Source organism: Erinaceus europaeus, chromosome 1 (assembly GCF_950295315.1).
Source record: "Erinaceus europaeus chromosome 1, mEriEur2.1, whole genome shotgun sequence".
Classification (NCBI taxonomy): domain Eukaryota; kingdom Metazoa; phylum Chordata; class Mammalia; order Eulipotyphla; family Erinaceidae; genus Erinaceus; species Erinaceus europaeus.
This window is the reverse complement of record NC_080162.1, coordinates 116896334-116909661: the sequence shown is the minus strand read 5'-3', so window position 1 is coordinate 116909661 and position 13328 is coordinate 116896334. Positions and strand designations below refer to the sequence as shown.

The following is a 13328-nucleotide window of genomic DNA, read 5'->3' as shown; positions in this document are numbered from 1 at the left end:
ATAGAAAGAAATGGGGGGAGGATACAGTATTTGCTTACTGCTTGTGGAGCTTCCTCCCTGCAGGTGGGTCCTTGAGCATGATTAATGTATGCACTTAACCAGATGTGCCACTGTCTGGCTCCTTTGTGTGTTATTTTTTTAAATATTAAAATATTTATTTATTTGTTTAGTATAGAGACAGAGAAATTGAAAGGAGGGGGAGATAGAGGAAAAACAGAGACATCTGTGCACTACTTTACCATTTGTGAAGCTTTCCCCCTGCAGGTGGGGCCAGGGGCTTGTGTGTTCAACTGGGTATGCTGCCACCCAGTCCCTAAGTAAAATTTACTGAGGTAACTCATATTGTTTTGTGGCATTATATACATGTCAGGTGTACAGCATTATAATTCCTTATCTGTATGTACTACATCATATTTTACTCTTTCCTTTGGGGGAATGCCTTTAGTTTGATGTGTATGCCTTCCCATGGGTATGCCTAGTCTGGGTTCAGGTTCTGTCATGGAACAAAGAGTGTAATGGCAGGGGGATGGAATGGGACACAGTCTTTTGGTAGTGGGAATGGTGTTTATGTACACTCCTATTAATTTGTAGTCATATAAATCACTGTTTAATTAATATGAGAGGGGGAAAGTCATTGTATGTCTCAAACTTTTTAAAGTACAGAGTCTCTTTAATACATAGGCTGAGTCTTTGATATGTTGACTCTCTTAAAGCCTAGACCAGGGAGAACAGAAGCAACTGGTGGCACAGCTATATACAAATAATGCCAAAGGACATAAATTATGGTGATGCTATGTATGATACAGCAAATCCTAATAAAGAGATTTTTTTAAAAGTTAACCCAATTGCCAAATAATATGACTATAGCAATAACTATCTATTGTCTTCTTAACCCTAAGACATCAGGAACCTCCCACTTCCTCTATAGAGCCTATATTTCCCCCAGTCCTGGAACCTCTAGAATGGGGCTCACTTTCCAGCATGCTTCTCTCAATTCATACCAAATGATATTGCATCCGCCAATCCCAACCTAATCAATGCAATGAGTACCACTTCAGCATACTTCAGTCATGGCACTAGGGGAAATTCTGCTGGTACTATTGTCTCTCTCTGAAATAAAAATGAAAAAGTTGCCCAGGAGTGGGAATATCATACATGCTCAAGAACCTGGTTCTGCAAATAACCACAAAGCAAAACAAATCAAACCCTGGTTCTGTGTCATGGACTAAATACAACTCTAAAGAGTAACTTCTCATCTGGGCACTTTCTTTCTCATGTGTCACTTTCCCTCAGGGCTCAAGAAGTAATGTGCTTACTTTCCTTTGAGAGTGCCTAGCTGACTTATTTACTACCTGCTGGCTGGAAGCCTAGGGTTGAGGTTTTCAAGATTATAGTATTGAACAGTCACCATCAAGAATCTTCCACTTTTAACTCCCTCCTGCAGAGATGATAGAGGAAATGAACTAGAAGTTGTGGTTGGATCATTTTATTAGTTATTCTTAGTATTCATTGGCTCCAGGATTCTGATTTTTTTTTTCTTTTTCAACTTTAGATTCCAATTTTTCTTTTTAGTGTGGTGCCCAAGAAGGAATCCAGTGTCACACCCAGGTAAGCCACGTACCCTACTGCTGAGTTACCACACTGGTCCAGTTTGGAGGTGAGTGGGGGTGGGGTGGTGGTGGCAGACAGAGACCAAGTTCGAGCTCTATCATGGATAGAGATTCGCATGTTTTGTCTATGCTGATTTTTCATGCCATGCTGGGGATCCAACCCAAGGCCTCATGTTTAAAACAGGTGCCCCAAAAGCTCAGCTACCTTCCTGACATACAAATTTTATTTTGTAATCTCTTGTTTGTGACTGCTTCTCAACCTCGGTTTCTCTAGGGCTCGATGTTTTAGTTTTAGTGTTTACCTTTACCTTTCCATACACACTAAATCTCAATATCGGTCTATTTGTAGTAATCTGGGTCTCAGATTCAGGAAGGAAGCATCTCCTGTCTCAATGTATTACTTTTTATATTTTTTTTAACCTGAGCACTGCTCAGCTCTGGCTTATGGTGGTGTGGGGACTGAACCTGGGACTTTAGTCTCAGGCATGAGAGTCTCTTTGTAGAACCATTATGCTACCTATTCCCGCCCTCAATCTATTACTTTTTAAAAATACACACATGTCTACTGTCCTTCTAGAATGGTTTATCTATGGGTGGGGGTGGGCAGACACACTTGTTGAACGCACCAATATGACTAAGGGATGCTGTCAGTCAATTGCTTTGACCTCAATCGTTGCATTTCACACTTTCTCGCAGTATACAACGCCTTTCTGAATTTCGGGTCTAGTTTGTTTTAAGTCTGGCTGTTTAAGCACTCTCTGCAGGCCACTCACACAGGTTTGTCTCAGGTCTGCATCGTCTTGGAGCCTCATGCCCAGTTCCGGATGCCCCCTGGCTCAGTCAGGACCCGGCTTCGGGGTCTTCCTGCTCCTGACAGTCTCAGCATCGATGCTGTTAAGTTTTACCCCCAACTGTGACTGTCCTTCAGTCTCCCGCGGGGCCTCCCGCGCCGCAGTCGCTAAGAACACACGTGACCGCCCAGGGTGGTGCCGCTGCCACCGCCGCAGTGCTCCGCCCAGAGCGCGACGCTTCCGCCGAGCGGCGCAGACCCGCCCCCAGTCGCCGAATAGCCAGTCAGAGCGCACGCTTCCTGGCCCCGCCCCGGCGCCCTGCTCAGAGCGCACCCCCGCCCTCCGCCCTCCGGACCGCCCGTCAGTCAGTCAAGCGGACTGTCTGTCCAAACGGCAGTAGTTTCTCCAAAGGTCTTAAGAGGCGTATTCCTCGCTTTTTGCAGGCCAGCGGCGGCTGCTGCACCGTCGGCGGCGCGGTGCCTCGGTGAGGCGCGGCGTAAGCCGAGCAGCGACCGCGGAGCGTAGGTCCCAGCGCGGCGGAGGCGGCGGCGGCTGGGCGGCCAACATGGCGACGGCGGCGGGCGCGGGCCCGGAGATGGTCCGCGGGCAGGTGTTCGACGTGGGGCCGCGCTACACCAACCTCTCTTACATCGGCGAGGGCGCCTACGGCATGGTGTGGTGAGTGTCGCTGCTAGCCTGCAGGCCCGGCTGCGCCCGCCCGCCCCACCACCCCGGGCCGCAGCGGATGCAGTCGCGGCCTCGCCCGCGCCGCCCCACCCTAGACCCGGACCCCGATCTCGGTTTCAGCGCGGTCCGCGCGCCGGGCGCCTCGGGCGGAGGTCTCGGGGGGTCCCGTGGGGACACGGTTGGGGTTCTCGCGGGGGACCCCCCCCGGGGGGGAAGGTGGGGCGGGTCTTGCGGACGCCGGCGCTGCGCGGATTTTTAGAGCTTGAACCCCTCGGAAGCAAGCGCGGCCCCATCTTTGCGCATATTCTGGTCTTTGTTTTGACACTTCGTTGTAAAAAGGGGAATATCTTTAGGTGCTCGTGGGTGGTTGCAGGGCGCCGACTCGAACGCGGTTCACCTCGGCGCGGGTGTGCGTGTGTGTATGTGTGTGCGCGCGCGTTTGTGTGTGCGTGAATGTGCGCGCGCATGCGTGTGTATGTATGTGCAAGTGCGCGCGTGTGCCGTGTGTGTATGTGTGTGTGCGTGTGCGCGCGTGCAGGAGACCAAATTGCTGCTGCCTCGCCTGTGCTTTCCTGGCTGAGGATGCCCTCAGTCTTGCCAATGAGGTGCCAAGGCGCAGGCTTTCTGAAAGTCATCCGTCACACCCGAGTTCTAGGACTTGTTTTTTAATGGGTTTTCACATCTTACTGGTAGCATTTCAAGGTAGACGAACCACCGATGCATTCTTGACTTATTAAAGAGCCTTTTGGAGTTGGGCCTAATCGCACCTTTCTCTTTCTGTGGCGGGAATGGGCTCTTAATAGCATAAGTGCACCGATTGCTGTGGACTTTTTTTTCCCCCTGTTAATTAATGTGTGAGTGGTCAATATAGGAGCGGCATTAATGGAATTCTTGCAGAATCTAACGTTGGCTGCCTCATCTTGATGCAAATCCCTCTGGAAACCTTGCCTATTGATGGTATTGATTTTTATGAAGGCGAACTAGTCTTGACTGGAGCTGATGAAACCTTGTGACTGTACAGTGCCTTACGCCTAAATCTTGAGTGTGTCATTTGTGATGAATGAAAGAAGCAAACTAACACTTGACAGGTGAGGACTATTGCCTTGATGGGGAAAAAGGTGATGCTATTTTTTTTTTGCCTCCAGGGTTATTGCTGGGGCTGGGTCCACTGCTCCTGGAGGCCATTTTTTCCTTTTGTTGCCCATGTTTGTCGTTGTTATTGTTGTTACTCCTGTCACTGTTGTTGGATAAGACAGAGAGAAATGGAGGGAGGACGAGAAGACAGAGAGGTGGAGAGATAGACACCTGCAGACCTGCTTCACTGCCTGTGAAGCGACTCCCCTGCAGGTGGGGAGCCCGGGGCTCGAACTAGGATCCTTATGCTGGTCCTTGCGCTTGACACCATGTGCGCTTAACCCGCTGTGCTACTGCCCAGCCCCCATCCCTTTTTTTGGGTGGTGGTATTCTGTTTTCAGGTGAAAGTTGTTTTGAAGTGAAGATAGTTCCTCAGCTCACACAATTTAAGGATCAGGCTTGAGGTAACTTATTCCCCCCCTCCCCTTTTTTTTTGGTGGTGGTTACTGGAGCTTAACTCCAGACTGACTTTTTCAAAATAGAGAGACAGAGAAGCACATCAGGGTACCAGAGCTTTCCTCAGGGTGGTGGGGCTGGGCTTGAATCAGTTGTGCTCATGACAAAGCAAGCTCACTGTCCAAATGAGTTTGGTGGTTTTTTTTTTTTTTTTTTTTTGTGCCAGCCCCAGATCTTGTCAAGTGCAGCTTTCCTCCATTACATTCTCCTTTCTTAAGTAGTGGGGTTACTCATCATAGAATCTTAGCATATTTTACTGTTTTTTTCTTGTTGTTGTTATATTACATTTTATTGGGTAAGATAGAGAGAAATTAAAAGAAGAGGGGGGGTAGAGAGGGACAGAGAAAAAGAGCAACCTACAGACCTGCTTTTCAGTTTGTGAAGCATCCCTGCTGTAGGTGGGGAGCAAGGACTTAAACTTGGATCCTTGTCTGAGTCCTTGAGTTTATACTTTGTGAACTTAGCTGGGTGTCCCATATTTTACTGTTCTAAGGAAATCAGTTTCAGAGACATTCAGATGTGAATGATTATAATTTTAGAAATGCCACAAAGTGTGTTAGCTAAGTAAAATTAAATTCTTTTTTTTTTAATATTTATTTATTCCTTTTTGTTGCCCTTGTTTTATTGCTATAGTCATCATTGTTGTTATTGATGTCGTCATTGTTGGATAGGACAGAGAGAAATGGAGAGAGGAGGGGAAGACAGAGGGGGAGAGAAAGACACCTGCAGACCTGCTTCACCGCTTATGAAGTGGTCCTTGTTCATGTGTGTGTGCCACCACTTGGCCCCCTGATTGACTTTGTTTCCATTAAGTGAAACATTAAGTCCTTACTGTAATTTTTCTTTTTTAAATAAAATATTGGGTTGTCAGAAAAGTCATAATGTATTTTTGTTTCTCTATGCAAAAGTGCTGATAGCCCAGTATAAATACAGGTGCAATTGAATTACTACCCTGGGTTCAGGTAATAGCTTAAAAAAAATTTATTAACATAAGAGAAAGAACCAGAGCATCACTCTGAGAAAGAAAACCATGGGGCCTGGTGGTAGTGCACCCAGTTAGTTAAGCCCACATAGTTCTAGGCACAAGGACCCACTTCAACCCCCCTCCCCATAGTGGGGATGCTTCACAAGTGGTGAAGCAGGTCTGTAGGTGTCCTTTCTCCCTCTATCTCCCCCTCTCATCTCAGTTTATCTCTGTCCTATCAAGTATAATTTTAAAAAAGGAAAAAATAGCCTCCGGAAGCAGTGGATTCATAGTGCTGGCACCAAACTCCAGCAGTAACCATGGTGGCAGAAATAAAAGCTAGAACAGCATCACTCTTACTAGATGACTGAGTACACATTACTTTATCCCTTCCTTCACCTCCTGGACTGCCAGATAATAGCTTTATTTTCCCCTCCCTCCAGATAATAGCTTTAATCTTTAGATTGATGGTATACTCTAGTAAGAATTTTAAAAAGGATTTTGTCTGCATATTTGAGAACATTGATATTTAATGGTTAACAATGCTGAGTTTATAGAGGACTTAGCATTTTAATATTTGAATAGTAGTTTTTAAAACTTACTTTTCCCTGAAGATTTAAGATTTTTCAGATAATTCTTTTTCATTTCCTGAGTCGATTCATTAGGCATTTTCTTTTCTTTGGGAGCCTTTTAGCAATAATTTTTCCAGATTGAGGTTTACATTGGAGCTTTAAGAATGGGTGTAATTTTGACAGACAGATATTAAGCACAGGTGCTATGGAGTAATATTGGGAAAGTCCTAATAAGGTAGCAAACTAGAAGACTCTAAAAGCAGGGCTGAGTTTGTATATTTTTGCAATGGAGCAGAGGCAGATGTTCAGTTTTGAAATTTGGGAGGGTGGTAGATCAATATGGTGTAAGTCATAGGGAAGAAAAGGTAGGTGTTGCAATCAGTGAGACTGATGTAGCCAACTAAGTAAAGTGGTAGCATGGCCGTGCTGAAGGCGGTTGATGAAGGGTTCTCACAGAGAATCAGTAGTACAGTGGTGGTAAGTACGAGAAAGGAAAAGGATGATGAGAGCTTCAAGAGTAAAAGTGGGTTTGGATTTGAGATGAGTGTCTGAGACAAGACTTGGTGAGTGAGTAGGTCTGACTGTAGTTATTAATTTCATGACTTATAGTTTGAGAGCTTGGGAGGATAATGGTGAATACTGCAGAGAGAAATAATGTATTCTGGTTTGGACCTTTGAAGTGTGTTGCCCATAGGTAATTTAGTTATATCTAGAATTCACTTTGGAATTTATAATAAAGAAGTAAAAGCTGGAGATAAATATTTATGTAAGTAGTAGTCTTGAATGGTAAACATAGATTCTTACTTGAGATCTAGATGGAATTGCATTTTATCATTTTTGTAAACAGGCTTTTTCAAAGGGAACCATTATTCCAGAAAGGTTAATAGCCACTAAGGTAAACCTGGCATATAAGTAATTTTAAGAAGTCTGCAAAGGAAAAGGAACCTGAAGAGTGGTGTATATGAGTCAAGTGGAAAGAATAAAAGTTATAAGAAAGGAGAAATTGGGACCTGGTGGTGGTGCACATCATTCAGAGCACATATTACAATGCACAAAGACTCAGGTTTGAGCCCCGAGTTCCCACCTGCAGGGGGAAAGCTTTACAAGTGGTGAAGCAGTGTTGCAGGTGTCTCTGCTTCTTTTTTTTTTTTAAATATTTATTTTCCCTTTTGTTGCCCTTTTTATTGTTGTAGTTATTATTGTTGTTATTGATGTTGTCACTGTTGGATAGGACAGAGAGAAATGGAGAGAGGAGGGGAAGACAGGAGGAGAGAAAGATAGACACCTGCAGATCTGCTTCACCGCCTGTGAAGTGACTCCCCTGCAGGTGAGGAGCTGGGGGCTTAACCCAGTATCCTTAACGCCAGCGCTTTGTGCCACGTATGCTTAACCCACTGTGCTACTCCCCAACTCCCAGGTGTCTTTGTTTCTCACCCTCTATCTCCCTTTCCCCTCTTGATTTCTGGCTGTCTCTATTCAATAAAGATAAAGGAGAAGTTAAAGGTATATGCCTTATTAAGATAAAAATTCTCCATATTGAATAAATTGACTTGGAACACTTTCTTCTTTTTGAAAAGTTATCTCAAGGGCATTAACTTTATATTATTATTATAATTATTGATTTAATGATTGATAAAATTGTAGGATAAAAGGGGTACAATTCCACACAATTCCCACCACCAGAGTTCTGCATCCCATCCCCTCCATTGGAAGTTTTCCTATTCTTTATCCCTCTGGGAGTATGGACCCAGGAACATTATGGGGAGCAGAAAATGGAAGGTTTGGCTTCTGTAATTGCTTCTCTGCTGGATGTGGGTGCTGGCAGGTGAATCCATGCTCCCAGCCTTTTTCTGTCTTTCCCTAGTGGGGGCAGGGCTCTGGGAATGTGGATGGAACACTTTCTTATGTGACTGAGTAGTAGTAAGGGTCATTTCCATAGAGATACTTATTGAAACCTTGAAAGTGAGCAAGATGAGAAGAATGTTAGAACTGAGTCAAAGGCTTGCCTGACTTTGGGCATCAACAGTGAACAAATTATAAAAGAGGACAGCAGAAGCGTAGTCAGAGCAGAGAACTGGGTATGTTGAGTGTCAAAGGAGCCAAGGGAGACAAAGGTCATTAAGGAATTGATACTCAGTATGAGGAAACACAATGCAGCTTGAAGACAAGCAACTGGATTTGTTGACTTCCACCTTTCCTTTAAAAAACATGATTTCAACCACAGTTTCATTGTGTTCACATTCTGCTGGTACAAATTCTGTCCTATTAGATTTTTGTGGTGATAGCAGTCTAGTGGAACTGCTACTTATTCATCATTCTGGTGTATGAACGTTCACAACCACACTGCAGAAGGTGGTTGTGAGAGAAGAAACTTGAGACAGATTCATTCATTTATCAAGGACATGCCGCTAGGAGGTGTTGGAGCCTCCTAGTCTGTTTGATTAAGTGTGATTCAACCAGAGAAGAGTTGAGAAAATACATGTTTGTAATAATTAAAAATACATATTGTCTGCTTTTGCTTTTATCTGTTTTAGCCATTAAAAACATTTATGTATTATGAGAGAGAATGAGAGAACCAGAACACTGCTCTTTTCTGGCATAAGATGGTATTGGGGTTTGAACCTGGAAGTCTCAAGCCTTAGGCGTGCAAATGGGTGCTCTGATTTACATCCCCAGCTCTCATTTTTTAACTTGCTCCCAGAGCCATGACCTTATGTATGTGTGATTTCACTACTTCTGGGTCAGTGTGTGCATATGTGGGGTGAGGGCAGTTCCATCCCCACCCCCACCCCCAGCCCTGATAAAGTGAAAGGGAGAGATAACCAGAGCATTAGAACTTTTCCCTAGAGCTGTGACAGTGTGTGGCATTGAGAATCAAACCTGAACTGTTTCATGGCAAAGCATATTCACTGCCCCATGAACTATTTATCCAGCCCCTCAATTTGGAGCCTTTTAAGAAATGTTCATCAAAATGCATTTACTCGTTCATTGAGCATCTACTACATGCTTGGATTCACACCGTCCCTGCTGTTTAGTCCAAATGGGGAAGGAGCTGGTCAGTAATTATTTAAGTGCTACACCGGAGTATTATGGGGGGAAAAGGAAAGACTAGTGATTTGGGATTGTAGTTTGACTTAACTTTTTTTTTGACTGGATATTAATGTATAGGAGTTTGTCTTTTTTTAAATTGTTTTTTAGTTTTATTTATTTTCCCTTTTGTTGTCTTCTTATTGTTGTTGTAGTTATTATTGATGACGTCACTGTTAGATAGGACAGAGAGAAATGGAGAGAGGAGGGGAAGACAGAGAGGGGAAGAGAAAGATATCTGCTTCACCGCTTGTGAAGCGACTCCCTTGCAGGTGGGGAGCTGGGGGCTTGAACCAGGATCCTTAAGCTGGTCCTTGCACTTTGCGCCAAGTGCGCTTAACCCGCTGTGCTACTACTACCCGATTCCCAGGAGCTTGTCTTAAGTGCATTCTAGGTTAAAAAAAAAAAAAAAAAACAGGGTCGGGTGGTGGCGCACCTGGTTGAGTGCACCTAACAGTATGCAAGGATCCGGGTTCAAGCCCCCGTCCCCACTGCAGGGGGAAAGCTTCACGAGTGGTGAAGCAGGGCTTCAGGTATCTCTCTGTCTCTCTCTATCTCCTCCTTCCTCTCAATGTTTGGGTGTCTCTATCCAATAAGTAAAGATAATTTAAAAATTTTCAAAAAAGAATACTGATATTAAAAAAAAAAGTGCAAAGTTACAGAATATGAAAACAGCACACTGATCAGGAAAAAGCCACAAATTATTTGGGATGGTGAGAGTATACAATGCCTTGAGATGGTTGAGACAGCTGAAATAAAGGGCCAAATGCTGAAGGTTTGTGTTTTTTTCCCCCAATTTATTTGTTTTTGAGTAGAGACAAAATTTGGGAGGGAAGGGAGCGAGAAAGAGAGACATCCACAGCACTATTTCATTGCTTGTGAAGCTTCATCAACCTACAGATGGGGACTGGGAGCTTGAACCCTGGTCCTTGTGCACTGTAACTTGTGTGCTCTACTGGGTGTGCCACTCCAAAGGTCATTGTTTACTAAGGAGTTTGGACTTGATTATGTAGGGGAGACTCATAGCATGGCCCTCAGGGGCAGGGAGGTGTCTTACCAGATAGAACACAGGCGTTTGTCACATCTTGGATTTCAACCCCAGCACCACATGAGGTCACCAAGTGCCGGGCTAGCTTCGTGGGCGGAGACAGACGACCAGGGACTTATGGCTGAGTGGTACGCAGAGCAGTCTTTATCCATGCAGAACGCAGCGCTATCTAAGCCAAGCTAAGCTAAACTAAAGCAACCTAAAACTCACAATACTGTCCTTATATATACTTGCCAAGTAGGGTGTAAATAGGATGTAACGTAGAGAGGGTGGAGCAAAAAGAGATTGGTGAAAATCAGGGTGTGACAAGGAGAGGGGGTGGAGCAGGCGAGAATTCTACCACTGAGACACCAATGCCCTGGAGGGAGGGGTGGTGCTTAGTTAACTGGTTTATGTCAATAGACCGCAGCTTTAAGTGGGATCAAACCAATGCCATGCAGGCATGCCGGTGCTTAGTTAACAGTGGTTATGTAAATAGAATACAGTGTTAAGCAGGGGGGATTAAACCAATGAAACAGAAGGAGTTTTTAGAAGCAGAATTAGAAGCATACCAACAACCAAGGATGGCACCAAGAGAATCCGATGAGTGTTGGAGCAGAGCTTTAGTGTCCCCCAACCACCACCACTCCCCCATCCCAGCAAAAGAGTAGACTAAAATGTAGGCCAGGAGTGACTCAGCAGTATTATGCTTGTCCAAGACCTGGGTTCATTTCCCAGCATTTATTACCAAAGGGCAAAAAAAGGCATCTTCATTACCAGTTCCTCCTCAGACTGAAATGTGTTGTCTTCTCAACTTTCTCCAGAGGTAATTGATAGTTGTTGTTTCTACCTCCTTTTGAATATTTTGAACTCTCTGTGGTTGATTTTTCTCTTAGGTTCCATATTGATTGGAGGAGGGTAGTGTTGACTGGAGAACCAGCTCATATGTTAGACCACATGCTCTGCCATTGAGTGGCCCAGGTTCAAGCTCCCATATATACTACATGGGAGGTGCTGTGGCACTGTGATGTCTCTACCTCTCTGGCACTGTCTGAATTGAAAAATAGCGACTCAGAGCTGTGAAATTATAAACGTGTAAGACCTTATCTTTATTAATACTGTTGTAGTGTCCCTATCTTCTTGGAACTTTGCTAGATACTTGTATCGCCTGTTTAAAAGGCAGGGCCAGTGTTAATATATTGTAAAGGCTCTAGACCTGGAGAGAGACCCAAATTCAGATTCTCATTTTTGCTAGCTTGTTATAAATTTAATTTTGATAAGACAAGTACCTTGTTTGCTTTTTGCAGCTAAAGATTTGAGGAAATCAGCTTACATGATTGCCTTAGCTGATGTGCACCTATTGAGCTAGCAGAAGAAAATTGGCTACATGAGAGGGGCAAGGGAGGTAGGGTCAGATCATCTTGGTTTTTATCATGAAGGTAGGGTCGATTTCTCTTTCTCTCTCTTCCACCAGGGTTAATACTGGGGCTTGGTGCTTGCACTAAAAATTTGCTCCGGGCAGCCATTTTTTTCATTTATTTATTTATTTTTATTTGACAGGACAAGGAGAAATTGAGAAGGGACCGGAGATAGATAACATAATGGTTTTGCAGACTCATGCCTGAAGCTCCAAAGTCACAGGTTCAGCCCTCCCACTGCCATAGCTAGAGCTGAGCAGTGCTCTTGTTAAAAATAAAAAGAACAGGAGAGAGAAAGATAAATACCTGCAGGTGTGGAGCAGTGACTCAAACTGGTTCCTTGTACTTGGTACTATGTGCACTTAACAGGGTGTGCTACCACCTAGCCCCTTGTTGATTTCTATTTCTATATTCTTCCATCAGTTTTTAAATTTCATTTATTTAATATTAATAAGTGTAAACCTGATATATGTTTTAAACAGTCAAAACGTTGAACAGAAGTGGTTTTTTACTTTTTTTTTTTTTTTTTTTTTTTTTAGTTTTTGATATTTACAGGCCACCAGGAAAATAGTTGCAATGATTATGATGAGATACAGAGTGCTACCAGAGTTCTCAAAGTGATGTTTCAGCTGACACCTGAAGAAAGATTTTGAGCTAAGGAAGTGAAAGGTAGGGTGGGATGTTGGCATGTTTCAGGCACTACCTTTTAGAGAATGTGTCATACACATTGAGGATTCTTTCTTAAACCACTTTATTGAGTGTTGATGTGTACAGAATTGTTGTCTAGAGGCTCCATTTTCACATTTCCCCAGGCTCAGGCCAGCCACTGCATCTCTCTCCACTAAACCATCACCTTGCCCACCATAAGGACTTGGGTCCCTGACTTCCCCTTTGTGTTCCTCCCTTCCCTCTTCTGTGTTCCTGGATCTGAATTTATTACTTTCCTGTCTCTCTCCCTTTCACTCTTTGTTTCTCTCCTTCTCGCTCGCTTTCTTCCTTCCTTCACCAGAGTACTACTCAGTTCTGGCTTCTGGTATTAATGGGGACTGGACCCTTGGACCTCAGAGCCTTAGGCATTCTACATTAGCCCTAATGCTATCTCCCCCACCTCCCAGCTCACACTCAAAACAATTAACACATTGAGAAGTTTATGATCATCATGGAACCACAGGGTACAGATAAAGCTGTCAGTGTGGTTGGAAACAGGAACTTCAAAGTAGTCCAGTGCAATTACTTTCCTCTCACTTTACATTTACAAAATCTTCTTGCACTGTTCCTTTTTCTCATTATTATTATTATTTTTCCCTTATTATTTCTCTGTTTCTCCTGTAGGAGAAAATTTTGTGTGGCCAAAGATAGCTTCCTCCTCAGGTGCAGTCACCATAAGCCTAAGGTAGGGCCTTTTGCTAAACATCACTAAGGTGTGCAGTATTTTCTTTTTCTTTTTTCTTTTTTTTTAAGAATTTCTTTTTATTATTATCTATATTTATTGGGTATAAAAAGCTAGAAATCGAGAGGGAAGGAGGAGATAAACAGAGAGACATCTGCAGCCCTGCCTCACCACCTATGAAGCTTTCCCCCT

General features: G+C 43.9%; 1 protein-coding gene across 1 annotated transcript in view; it reads left to right on the top strand.

Annotated features, from left to right (window-relative positions):
- Nucleotides 1–2735: 2735 nt before the first annotated feature.
- MAPK1 (mitogen-activated protein kinase 1) overlaps nt 2736–13328 on the top strand; it is an 88306-nt gene continuing 77713 nt past the window's right edge. The window contains exon 1 of the mRNA XM_007536444.3: nt 2736–3079. Coding sequence (XP_007536506.1) covers nt 2967–3079 — 113 coding nt within the window. The 5' untranslated portion in view covers nt 2736–2966. The remainder of the gene's footprint in view (nt 3080–13328) is intronic.